Source organism: Passer domesticus, chromosome 7 (assembly GCF_036417665.1).
Source record: "Passer domesticus isolate bPasDom1 chromosome 7, bPasDom1.hap1, whole genome shotgun sequence".
NCBI classification, from domain to species: domain Eukaryota; kingdom Metazoa; phylum Chordata; class Aves; order Passeriformes; family Passeridae; genus Passer; species Passer domesticus.
In genome coordinates this window covers 17,507,662-17,521,170 of record NC_087480.1, presented here as the reverse complement: position 1 = coordinate 17,521,170, position 13,509 = coordinate 17,507,662, and the positions used below count along the sequence as shown (strand labels likewise).

Below are 13,509 nucleotides of genomic sequence, written 5' to 3'. Positions count from 1 at the left end.
TCACATCCTTTAAACAGGAATTGTGATAGATATGGTTCTGTGTGTCCTCTCTGTGTCCTCTGTGCCAGAGTAGGCCAGGGTCACTTCCCAGCGCTCCTAAGGACCAGCACCAGTAGCAGGAGAGGAGGAGAAGAAGGTCCTGTTGAGTTTGGGGTGGGTGGAGGGTGCAGGTCAGTGTGGTGGGAACACGAGGGTCACACAACCAGCCCAAATTCATGAGCCCTCTGCAGGAAATCCCATCCCTTTTGGGGAGATGAGAGAAATGAATGTACTGCAGCCTCATGTCCTTGTGTTCTTCCTTCCATCCTAGGTTAAATACGTGGAGAAGCGATTTCAGGAAACCAAAAAGGACTGGATCCTCCTGGTTTGCCTCGGGGCCATGTCGGGGCTGGGGCGCTTGGTTTCAGGCCGCATTGGCGACTGCATTCCCGGGCTGAAGAAGATTTACCTGCAGGTACAGTGGGATTTACCTGCAGGTACAGTGGGATTTACCTGCAGGTATGGTGTGATTTACCTGCAGGTACAGTGTGTCCAGCCCTCCATGGAGGTGCTGGCCAGCCACAGTGGGGCAGGGCTGGTATCTCTGCATTAATGTCCACGCTCTGCTTAATAACTGTCAATCACAAAGCCTTTACCAACCATTGTCTGCTGTGAGGGAAGAAAATTGACTACAGAGATGTGTAAGAGGAGTTACACACTTGACCCCAGGGACTGGTGTCTGTTCAGCAATCAAACTCCATGGTAGCCACTCTTCCCAAACTACCGACACCCTTTAACCTCCTTGTGGTTTTTGAAGAACAAACTGCTGAAATCTAGCAGCTAATCCAGCAGTTAATCCTTCTTAACCCTTCTTAAAAGGTTATTCTTAAGGGCCTCCCCGAGACAGGAGCGGTGGCTGGATGGCTTTGCTGGGTCCAGGGAGGGAGCAGTGACATTGACCTGCTCAGTGTCATCTCCATGACTCTTCTGCTGCCCATCCCCACTCTCATGCCCACTTCTGTTCCCCCAGGTTGCGTCCTTCATGCTGTTGGGCCTCCTGTGCATGATGATCCCCCAGTGCCGAGGCTTCGAGGGCGTCATTGTCATCTGCCTCTTCCTTGGCCTCTGCGACGGCTTCTTCACCACCATCATGGCCCCCATCGCCTTCGAGCTGGTGGGGCCCATGCAGGCGTCCCAGGCCATAGGGTACCTCATGGGGCTGATGGCCGTGCCCATGACCGCGGGCACGCCCATTGCAGGTTGGTAACACCCTGGGGCTGGACCAGGACCCAGCGGGTGGCAGGGACGTGGTGGTGGCAGCTTTCACCTGTGGTGGTGGTTTGGTGTGAGACCAGAAGCTCTGGTTTGAGTTCTCTGGTTTATCAGGTCATGTGGAGGTTGAGGAATGGGGGTGGCATCACTCCATGCTACGTCTTGTGCCACCTCAGGGCTTTTCTCAATGCTGATGAAAAGTGGCCATTGGGGGAACAGTGAGCCAAGGTCACATTAAGTGATTTCTGTTTGCAGCTGAGCTAAAAATCGGCAGATAATAATTTTCTAGAAGTCCTTTTAGATAGAATTGAAGTTAGAGATGGAGACACCTGAGCCTCCACGAGACCTGGGTCTGTGTTCCAGCACAGCAACAACCCCAACGTCCTTAACAGCGAGGGCTCTGCCAGAGCTGCCCCTGAGCAGCAGGACCTCTGCATCAGCAGCGCTAAGCCAAAGCTGGATAAGCACCTCCGATCTCTCTGCTTCCAGCAGCAAAGTTCACTCTAACACCCTCGGGACGGAACATGGGGGTCACACACCTCTCACTGGGGGGGTGCTGCACCAGGACCCCCTGAGTGGGGCTTGCTGGGTGAAGGGGCCTTTTGCATTGGCCTAATCCCCAGGAAAGCATCCAAGCAGGAGACACTCAGAGGAATTTTCCAGAGCTAATCAATGGCCATGTGTTATCCTCCAAGGATGCCTGGCTGTGTTGGAACTTGCCAGACAAATGTAGAACCTTGTTGGGTTTTAAAGGCTTGGCTATTGTTTGTAACTGGCAGAATGTATTTCACAGCTGGAGATAAAACATCCATAAGGGCAGGGCTTCCAAATGGAGACAATCAGCAGAGGAACAGCCCCTGCCCACTTTCCCACTGCCTCCTGGCTGGCAAGCCTCTGGGAAGAGGTGTTGGGTTTAACACGTCTCAACTTGCATTTGGGATTGTCTGGGATGTGGACGGTTCTGTCCTGTTGTGGAGAAACAGGAAGGACGGCTGAGGCTTTCCTTCTCCACTCCCTTGGTACACAGTGTTGGCTGCACACATCCCTTAATCCACCGCGTAAAAACTCCAAGAAACACAAACGGAAAAAAAAGATTATTTTAAAAACCCAAATCTCCCCAGATCTGGTGGGTGACGCAAGGAGGGAACAAGCAGGTCATTAGACTAACGAGCTCATTAGACTGACGAGGCTCTAACGTCACCTCTCTTCTCTTCCAGGATACCTCAACGATTACTTTGGGAATTACGACGCGGCCTTTTACTTTGCGGGGGTGCCGCCCATCATCGGCGGCCTGGTGCTCTCCGTGGTGCCGCTGGTCCACCAGAGGATGCTGAGGAAGCAGCGCCTGGATTCCGGCAAAGACAAGATGCTGGTGTCGGAGGCGGTGGTGAACGGGGAGCTGCTGCCCGGCTGCCCGGCCTCCGAAGCACACATGTGACGATGTGACGCCGCTCCCGGCTCTCCCGGGACACCAGCAGCCTCTCGTAGCCCCAGCACAGGCCCTTTCCCAGACGGACCGAAATTCCCAGTGATCGCAGATGCACTATGTTTGTAAAGGAGAAAACACAAACATTTCTTCTAGTTAAAGGCTTTTAACTAGCAGAAATGCTCTTTTTTTTTTTTTTTTTTTTTTTCTGGGACAGTTTTGATTTCAAAGCCACCTTTTTTTTTTCCCCCCCTAACCATTTTTGTAAGGAGAACTCTCACCAGGATTCAAACTTGATTGAGCTCCCGCTCCTCTCCCAGTTTTCTATACGTCACGACAGAGGTTTACAGATAATAAATGCCTTTTCCAAGCAGGCCACGGATGGAACTTGTTGAACCTTGCAGCTGTCCATCCTCCTCCTCCTCCTCCAGTGTCACTCGGGTGTCACATCCAAGTGAGACAGCCCCATCCCCGTCCAGCAGCTGGGGCTGTTTTGGAGCCAGAGATCCGAAGGAGGAAACGCTGCTTTAGTCTGATGCACAAACCAAATAAATGTCAGCGAGTCCCGCTTTCATCTTCCTCTTTCCTCCTTTCCCGCTGCTCTCCCACAACCCCAGGGAGCTGCAGCTGGGATGACAGGGAGCTCGGCTGGCTCCAGCCATTGGAGTCACACGGGAGCACACCCTTCCTGCAAAATATGCCTTAAAAACGCGTGGATGAGACCAGCAGGTCCCTTGGCCGCTTTCCACCTCCGTTTTCCCACCCAGCAATTAATGATTGGGCTTTTGAGCTGCAAAAGAGAGGGGCAGCTCCTTGCACAGCCCACAGTGCCCGGCTCTCTGGGGCCAAATCCTTGGGATCACCACCAAAAAGGGCACTTTGGTGGCTTTGAGGCACACAGGGCTGGGACAGAGCCCCTGTGTCATGGATCAGCTCTGTGCTGGGAGGTGGCTTCCCTGCTGGGCTCAGGGGCACCCGCAGGTGTGGGGATGCTGCTGGCTCAGGGCACAGGGTGCCTCTGCTGGTTTTGGGGCCAGTTGTGTATTATGCAGCAATAAGCAAGAGTCAGTATTGGTGGGGAATCCCAGTTTTCCAAAGGGTTTGACAGCCCCAGTAGCGTTTAACTCGTAGCCCGTGTGTTGTCACTGAGCTGGTGCAGGGTCAGTGCTGATCTGGGGGGAGAGGGAGAGAGTGCAAGGGAATCACACAGCCAGTGGGTACCCACCACACTGAGTGGCAGCAGAGCTCAACCCCAGCTCGGGCAGGAATCCATCACTGCCCACAGAAAATTGTAGAAATTCAAATTGCTCAGAGAAACTGTGACTGCCCCATCCCTGGAAGTGCTCCAGGCCAGGTTGGGCAGGGCTGGGAGCAACCTGGGGTAGTGGAAGGTGTCCCTGCCCATGGCAAGGGGCTGGAATGAGATGAGCTTCAAGGTCCATTCCAACCCAAACCATTCCATGATTCTATGATCATCTCCAGGGATTGCTAATGAGCGTGGCTAATGAGTGAGAAGGGAAGTTCTCCTGCCCTGGTGGGTCCCTGTGTGAACAAGGAGCCAGCTGGGACTGGGGTGCCTTTTCCTGGGAGAGAGCAAGAAACAAAACTCACATTTATCCTGACTGCAAACCCATCCTTCATCAGATTTTCATTTTCTTCACCTGGCAGTAAAATCTCAGATGTCTGAAGAGGGACGTGTGTCGTGGGAATCATCCCTTGGTCTCCAGGCGAGTGTGGGGGTTTGTAACACCAGGACATGTCTTTGCTGTGGAAATCTGGGCTCAGTGGAGGCCCCTCCCACAGGCAGCAGTGGGACTTTTGTACATAATAGGCTCAGGACCCTGCATGTCCCTCTGGCCCTCTTTTTAACCCCTCTTGGCTGATGCATTGTAAGGTCTTGTGGTCTCGTGGCCCTTCTGTCCCTGTACGAGCTGGAAAATTACCTGGTGTGTTGTGACGTGTCTGTTTATGATATAAAATGAGATGTCTACTTGTCTCTTTCTTGGATACACTTTTCCATGACTGTTCTCCCCCTTCATGGCCTGTGTTGCATCCTCTGCTGTGGCTCTGCTGAGCCATCACTGAGTTTTGGGAGCCACGGGAGGCAGATGAAGCTGCAGGAGGAGGCAGGGCTTGAACCCCCTAACCCAGCTCCAGCTGGGATCTGCCAGACTTAGCCTAGGGCAGGTCGTTAATCTGGTGCTTTTTGGGTGGGAGCCTTGGAAGTGGGGCAGCTTCAAAGCCCTCTGACAGCAGAAGGAAATAAAAAACTCCTCATTGTAACTCCTTCTGTGAGTTTTGGGGCATTAATTCACATTGGAGTTTGATGAAGTTCATTAAATCATACTTTGGACCTTAATGCACCCCAAAGGAGAGATTGTGAGAGGTTTAAATTCCAGAAGTAGCTTCTTCAGAGCAAGCAGAGCATGAGCAGAGCTGTCTCCAAACCCCAGGTGGGCTGAGGGAGTGCCTGCACAGCACAGCCCACTGATGGCTGCACCCAGACTTTGTGTGGCAAAGCCTCCCTGGCTCCTAAGGTGATTTATGGTTCAAATCCCAAATTCCTACAGAATTCCCCTTGCCTTAACTGCTCCATATTCCTGCAAAGGCACTGGGAGCAGCCTGCATTCAGTGCAAGGGTCGTTTAGCCCTGCAGTGGCATCAGAGCAGCTGTGCCAGCCCAGGAGGGGTGCTGGCACCCACATCTGCCCCCCCAACATTTTGATCTTTCCCCATGGCTTTTATTATTGGCCCTCTAGGAGATTTGGAGTGATGAGGTGCTTTGTTGGCCACCCCAGCTTGGTCAGAGGAAGCCACCCCTCATCCTATCCTAGACCCATGTCTGGTACCAGCCTCCCAAAACCACACTCGGTGTCTTTGTCTGGTCAAAATCCTGCCCTTGGTGGACACAAGGACAAATTCTGCAGGTTTGGACAGCAGCCATGAAAGGTCTCCTCATCAGCAAACACAGATGGGAATGGGAAGGGCAAAGGTTGGAGCACTGTCAACATACAGGGAGTATTTGGGGCTTGTTTGTCAGATTGCTGCTGCTGTGGGTCTAGTTTGGCCCTTTTGAACACCAGGCAGTTTGCAAGAATTTCTGCACATGAGAGGTGGGATTGTGAGCAGAGAGGGGTTGCACTGCCCTCAAAACCTCAGCTCAGCCTCTGGTGGTCTGGTGGTGTGATGCCAATGGGTCCCTAACTGCAGCAAAATCTTCATCCCAAAGCTCCCCCTGTCCCATCAGAGCCATCCTGTCCTAGCCCAGAACATCCCCATCCCCTTTGGGGCTGCCTTTTACTCAGTTTTCTGACTAAAAACCCAACCTTCTCCCTCCCCTGCGAGTGCCAGGCTGTGATTCCTGCCCCTCTCCCTGCTCTGGGAAGGGAAGGGAAGGGAAGGGGGAGCCCAGCACTCAGGCTCGGCCAGCTTTGGGAGCCAGCAAGGAACGGGGAGGGGGCTGAGCCCCTGGGGTGGGAAAGGGGTGGAAGGGAGCAGGGAGGGCCCCACTCCAGCCCGTGGTGTTTGCAGAGCTGCAGAGCCTTATGTAAGCATGGAGTGAGCACAGGACGTGTCCCAGCAGCTCCTGCTCGGGGCTGGGCTGGGGCTGCCTCTTAAATCTTTACCTTAAGGGTGTTCAAAACCAACTTGTTGTCTTTTCTTCTTCTTTTTTTTTCCTTTCCTTTTTTCTTTTATTATTGTTCTACTGCAGAGTGAGGCATCGGGTTTAACTCCTCTGGCTCTGGCAGAGGGATGGAGGGGGACAGCTGAGCTGGAAGGGCTCCCAGGATGGCTGTGTTTGTGATGGGAAGGGGAGCAGGGCTTTGGGAGCTGTCTGGGACGAGCCATGATTCATGGCTTAGTGCTTTTTTCAGTTTTGGAACAATATGCAGGAGCTGCTTCACTGCAGCTTGCCCTGCCCCGAGGTCCTGCAGCCAAGCAAACACAAGTTTCAAAGTCACAGAGCTTAAATTTATCAAATTCTGGCCTCTCTCCAGCTGGGGTTGAGGTTTCCTAACATTTCTCTGCTGTGGGAGCTGTGGGAAGGCCACATCCTAATTGCCAGCCAAGCAGAGGGCTGTTGCAGGTCTGCTGTGGTACCGTGGGGTTTGGAGACCCCCAGTTTCAGGAGGTTTTGGCTCTGCCTCCCACCATGGTGGTGCTTTGGGGCTGCCACTCAAGGAGCTTCATCACCCCGCGGGCTGAGCTGCCTGGAGGAGCCAGCAGGGTGGTGGCCAGCAGCTGGGCAGGGACATTCCTGCCCTTCCTTCCCTGGCAGTGCCATGGGAATGTTCTGCACGGCAGCAGAGGCTCTCTTTGGTACGTGGGTGCCAAGAGCAATTTGCTCTGGGCAGCCTGATTTGGTGCTGAGGATCTCACCTGCTCTGGATTTGAACCCTGGCTGACACTTGCATCTCTAAGTGGCCACGTAATCCTCACCTGGGTAAAGGTGAGCTCGGATCAAATCCTCGGAATGCAGGGGGACAGATCCAGCTGAGACTTTTGCTGCCTCTCCATTCTTCACTGCGAACCATTCCTGGCTTTTGTGTGCCCCTGCACCCCACAGTTTTGTCTGGGGTCACTTCGATTATTTTAGCTTCAATTATTTCCAAGCTGGCAGAGTTCTCCTTTTCCAGGTGGAAGCAGAAAATTTGAATGACTTTGAAAGCCAAGGCAAGCAGAGCAGCTCCCTCCCTCCAGCTTTATGCCACCAAGTGTGGACTTGAGCTTTTTTGGGTGCTTACAAGCACCCTTGTAACCTTTGGGGACAATGATGGGGTTGACAAGTGCTCTTTAAATCCTGCTCCAGGGTGCTCTGAGTAACGCCAGGCAAGGAACTGGCACAGAGAGGGGCTCCATGGGCAAGTAACAAACCAAAAGAAAGCTGTTTCCTTTCTTTTTGAGAGCCCTGGGCAGGAAAGCAAACACAGAGGTGGATGGAGCTCTGAAAGGCCTTTGGCCTCCAGGGGTGAGCCTGTGCCATTGCTCCAGGTCCTTTATCTGCCTGGCACGGCCACTCTGTGAACTTAAGCCCTGGTGACAGGGAGCTTATCACTGGGCTTTGGTGGGACCACCAGCACAGCCCCTGTCGGGGGGGCTTTGTAGTTTTATTTTTGCAAATATTTTGCCATGCCCTCAGTGCTCCCCTCAAGGCCAGACCCTGCGAGTGTCCCCGTGTCCCCTGGTGATGAAACCCTACAGGTGCAGGGCTGGGATCCACCTTCCCAGCCAGAGGAATGGCACAAAATCCCTCCTGTTTCCTGCAAAACGTGGCTCTGGAGGAGGCTTTGCACCTCCAAAGTTTCTCCTCTCTTTGTACCCTGCTCCCCAAGGCTCTCCCTGCACCCACCTCAGCCCACCCCGCAAACACAGCCCCTCCTGTAGCTTTAGAGACAAGACCCAGGGGCTGCTTCGCCAAGGAATCCAGCTCTTTTTTTGTCCTTTTTGTAGATTTTTATTGTGGTGTGTAAGATGAGTTGTTTACTGGAGCAGGTTCCTGTGCTGAGGTGATGCTGCCCCTCGGGTGGGCCTTGGCCAAGCTGCCTGAACCTGGCTGGGCTGAGCTCCTTCAGCCCGATCCTTTCGGGAAAGAGCTCCACTTCCCCAGGCCTGAACGTTCCCAGCATATCCTGTTTCAGCCACTTAAACCCGTTAGAGCCACAGGCAGGATTTGCTGGGGAGACTGAGGGCAATTAGGAAATTACCCCGCTCCCCTGCCCTGAGATCCAGCAGGATGAAGCCAAATATTTGCTTTCGGATGGGTGGATTTTGGAGCTGGCTCCACATGAGAGCGCTGGGGCGGAGGCTTGAATTTTGGCCGTTTTGGGTAATTGTTTTTGAAGCAGGACCTCCAAGCTTGCTGCCATCACCCTGCTCAGCAGATTCCAAAGCCAGGCCCTGTCACAGCTGGCATTTGTTGATGGAAAACAGTCTGCCCTTGGGTTTTTGGGGTGGGATGCACCCTCTCCGTGTCTGTACGCACTAGAAAGACTCAATAAGAGGCTGCAGCACTGGTGGTAGCTTTGTAATCCTATTTTTTAGTGCTGTGCTCCAGGCTCTCCACTCAGAGCTGTGTGTGGCTCTGAAATTGGTCCTGGGAGGTGCCCAGGCCTGCTGGGCACCCTGGGCAGGGCAGCAGAGCCAGTGGTCCAAAGGCAGCTGCTCAATTCAATGCTGAAATCAGATCCTGAAGCTTAAAATTATTACCTTTTTTTTTTTTTTTTTTTTTTTTTTTTTTTTTTTTTACATCTGCTCCTTGTAAGTGATTTATAATCCCTCAAAATTTTGTATTTGGAAGTAAAGTGAATGTGTCTCTTAAAAGTATGCCTATCCTTTCAAAATGTGAATTTCTGATTGTTTGAATAAAAAAAAATAAAACGAAAGAAACCTACCCCATATTAGCACATGTTTGTAATTAATGTTTTATGAATGTTGTTTAAAAGATTTGTGTAGAATAAACCAGTTTAAAAAGAAAATGGATTTGTTCCTGTGTTTTGCCAGGTCTCTCCTCATGGCTGCTCATGGCTCTCAGCAGCTTTTCCAGATGCTGCCAGCTGTCCAGAGGGGCTGGAGAGGCAAGGGTTTTTCCTGGGAATTATTTTTATGGAGTGTTTGAGGCACCTTGAGGAAAGGCTGAGCCGAGGTGCTGGAACCCAACAGGGGAGATGCTCTCATGAGCTGGTGAGGGAGACTGCTGGAAGGGGATGGTCCTTGTCCCACTGAGGCATTTAGAAGTAAAAATTATTTCAAAATCATTTTTTACTCACCCTGAGAACAGCTGGTGCCCAGGATGAGCCTGGAGCTCCCTGGGTGTTTTCCATTGCCCTGGGGGCAGCTTTGGGTCTGGATTTTACCCCCAGCACCTCCAGGGGCTGCAGCCTCTTCACCCCGTGGGGGCTCTCACACAGCCACAGCACCAGGGCTGTTTTTAAATATTATTAATATTATTTCTTCCACTTGGCAGGGAGTGAGGAGCACCATGAGGCCTTTGAGGTACCTCCTGGTCACAAGACAATTAATCATTTTTGTCTATAAGAGAAGATATGGGAAGGTTGGGAAAGATCAGGGGTGATAATTCATGAGTGAGGTTACAGAGGCTGTAAGACACTGAAAACACAGCTTTCATCCACGGTTTTCTATTAATGATTTGTTTATATGAGGTGCTTTAATTGCCATTAGATGAAAGCTGACACGTGCATTAATTTTATATAACTCAGGCTTTTTTTTTTTTAATGTGCACCTCAACTCTTTTTCAAGTTGGGTATATTTACTGCAAATAGTGTTTTAAAAAACCCCAGCAGGAGATAAGAGATGGTAAACAGAGATTCAAAGGGAATGAGAGTACAGCAGTGAGCTCCTCAGAGGACTCTGTGCTGTGCATGCAGGGACAGAGCAAGGAGAGGGAATGCTGCATCCCATTCCTGAGAGAGGGAAGCACAGCCCTTCCCTTACAGGCACCAGAAAAAGTGGCAATTTTAGCTTGATATCAAAATTATCTTCTGGGGATGGCTGGAAGGTTGTGAGAGAATTGGGAGAGTGCTGGGGTAAAAGTGGGCAGTGCATCCATGGGGACACTCAGAGAGGGGATGGAGGGGACACCCTGCCCTGCTGCTCCAGCACCCCCAGGAGCAGCAGCTCAGCACAGCCCATCCCCACAAATTCCACAGAAATAAATATATATACATACACATGTATGTATGTATATATATTTTTTATATATATATATATATACACACACATATGTGTGTGTGCATCTGCAAAGGTGTGTTTGTGCATGGGCCCCTGGAAATCCCCTCTCAGCCTGGCTGAGCACAGGGCAGGGAGCACCAGCCACCTCCTCCTGCTCTGCCAGGCTGCTGGATCTGCCCTAATTTACAGAAAAAAAATGAGGGAGAAAATATATTGCGTCAGACAAAACCCTGAGTTTTTCCACAAAAGGGCTGTGAATGAGAAAAAACCAAACCAAACCACAACAAAACACAAGGGTGTTTGCATTACTATAACTCAGTGGTTCAGTATGTAGATATCTATTTGTACATTAACATTGAAATATCATGGATTAAACCAAGTTAATTAGATGTAATAGCTGATATTTGTGCTACAAAACACGTGTGTTTTACATATTAAATATACATAATGACAAGTATGTTTTCTAGATCAAATAGGAGCCACATGTCAATATTTTGTATTAATTTAATAGTTTCAAATTACGTATGATTTAGACCAATATGTGCAAACAGCATCTATCTATGTATTGATTTTTTAAAGTTTGCACATAGATTGAGACACAAATATATCTATTTATGGATGTGCAATGTGTACACAAGCTGGGCACTGCTGTGCCCGGCCACTGCTGCTCTCCCTGCAGGCTCTGGGCTGGGTTTCTTTTCTTTCATTGTCTTCTTCTCCATCTTTTTTCTTTTTGCAGGACTTAAATATTATAATCCTTCAGGGAGAAAAAAAAAGAGGAAAAAAAGGAAAAAGGCAGAACCCCCATTTGCAAGCGCCTTTGAAGGACTTGAAGGATGCACTGAGGAGTGGCAGGAGATTTTTTTTAATCATGCCTGTGTTGAAATGCAAATCTCCCCTAGAGCCGTTGCTTCGCTGCCATTATTCCAAGGAATGGTTTGGAAGGTCCTTCCCGAGGCTGTTCGGCCCCTGGCAGGCTCGGCAGGGCGGGCTGGGCTGTCCCTGGCACCGGGGTTTGGAATGCCAGGAGAAAGCATTGCCCCCTGGCAGCGGGGCAGAGCAGGAAAAGCAGGTACGGGGGGATCTGGGGAAACACGGCACAGGGAGGGGGATGGAGAGCCAGGAGGGAGACACAAAGCATCAGCAACCAACATTAGCATCACAGAATTCACAGAATTCACAGGATTCACAGGATTCACAGGATTCACAGAACCACCGGGTTGGAAGAGACCTTAAAGATCATCGAGTCCAACCCAGCCCCAGCACCTCAGCTAAACCCTGGCACCCAGTGCCACATCCAGGCTTTGTTACACACACCCAGGGATGGGGACTGCACCACCTCCAGTGGTGGATGAGATCGGGAATGGGAACAGGATCGGGATGGAAACAGGACCAAATGAGTCCAGAACTTTATCACCCTTTATGTGAAAAACTTTTTCCTGATATCCAGCCCGTATTTCCCCTGGCACAGCTGCAGGCTGTGTGCTCTGGCTGTGTCAGTGCTGCTGCAGAGAGAGCCCAGCCCCAGCTGAGCACAGGCACCTTCCAGGAGCTGTGCAGGGTGAGGAGGGCACCCCTGGGTCTCCTTTTCTCCAGGGGAGCACCCCCAGCTCCCTCAGAGGCTCCTCTCAGGTTTGTGTTCCCAGCCCCTCTCCAGCCTCGCTGTCCTCTCTGGATGTGCTCAGTGTCCCCAGGTCCTTCCCAAGCTGAGGGACAGAGCTGGGCACAGCACAGAGGTGTGACCCCAGCAGTGCAGGGACAGGGCAGAGTGACCTCCCTGCTCCTGCTGGGACACCATTCCTGATCCAGGAGCCACTGGCCTCCTTGGCCACCAGGCTCTGCTGGCTCATGCTCAGCTGGTGTTGACCAGAACCCCCAGGCCCCTTTCAAATTGCAAAGCATTACAACCAACTTTCATATCTTTTACCATCTCTTTATATAATCACCTACAAAACACATATCTCTTCAAATTCCTACTTTTTATTTTCTAACTAATTATACATTTCTTTTATCCAAACTACTAATCATAACTTTCTTCAATTATTATTACAAAAACACGCCAACAAAAAATCCAAATATAACATCAACTTCTTTCTTTAAATATCATACGAAGTAATCAATCTCTCATTCAACTACACTTTCTCCACCTTCACACTTTCAGTGTCCAAATCCAAACTCATAATCTTATCTACAACCACTTTCAAATCTTAAAAAAAAAATTACTATATTAAAAAAAATCTCGATCCTAAAAAAAAGTAAAAAAAAATTAAATTACTGAATAGTTTAATTAGTTTTTACCTCAAAGTTTTTACTCACAACTACTATTCTTTAAAATCTTATTTTAAAATAAGATTTAATATTTTAAAATAATCCCCCCCCTGGTGTGGGGTCAGCCCGAGAGGGTCCTAGAGCGGGAGCAGAAATCCCTTGGGATGCAAGGATTGCCTTTGGAGTGGGAGCATTTATTGTATTTGTGGGGACCCTTGTGGCAGGAAGGAATGATGAATCTGACTCCATGTTCTCAGAAGGCTAATTTATATTTTATGATACTATGTTATATTAAAGAATACTATACTAAAGAATACAGAAAGGATTCCTACTGAATGCCAAAAAGATAATAATGAAAACTCGTGACTCTCTCCAGAGTCTGACACAGCCTGGCCCTGATTGGCCAGAGAGTGAAAACCACTCACACCAGAATCCAATGGAACAATCACCTGTGGGTGAACAATCTCCACACACATTTCACATGAGCACAACACAGGAGAAGCAAATGAGATAAGAATTGTTTTCCTTTTCTCTGAGGCTTCTCAGTTTCCCAGGAGAAGAATCCTGGGGAAGGGATTTTCCGGAGAATGTGAATGCCAGGCTCGGGGCTGTGCTGGCTTTGTGTGCTCTCTGTTTTGGCACAGCAGCCACACTGAACCAGTCCCTCCCATCACCTGCAGCCTGCCCTGGAGGCACGAGCACAGTCCAGGGTTTTTGGGCAGGGCGGTGCAGAAATCCCCTTCCAGCCCCCTGTCCACCCTGGCGGGCTCCAGCTGTTGTTCTGGCACACTCCTGTCCTGTCCAGCATTGTGATTTGGTGTTTATATTTTATATTTTACTTATATATTAATTAAATTATATAATAATATATTATT

The 13,509-nt window shown here is 50.2% G+C and overlaps 1 protein-coding gene across 1 annotated transcript in view; it reads left to right on the top strand.

The window, feature by feature from the left end:
* SLC16A2 (solute carrier family 16 member 2) overlaps nt 1-4,684 on the top strand; it is a 35,521-nt gene extending 30,837 nt beyond the window's left edge. The window contains exons 4-6 of the mRNA XM_064427211.1: nt 311-454; nt 1,010-1,238; nt 2,469-4,684. Of these exons, the coding sequence (XP_064283281.1) occupies nt 311-454; nt 1,010-1,238; nt 2,469-2,689 (594 nt within the window). The 3' untranslated portion in view covers nt 2,690-4,684. The remainder of the gene's footprint in view (nt 1-310; nt 455-1,009; nt 1,239-2,468) is intronic.
* Nucleotides 4,685-13,509: the final 8,825 nt, after the last annotated feature.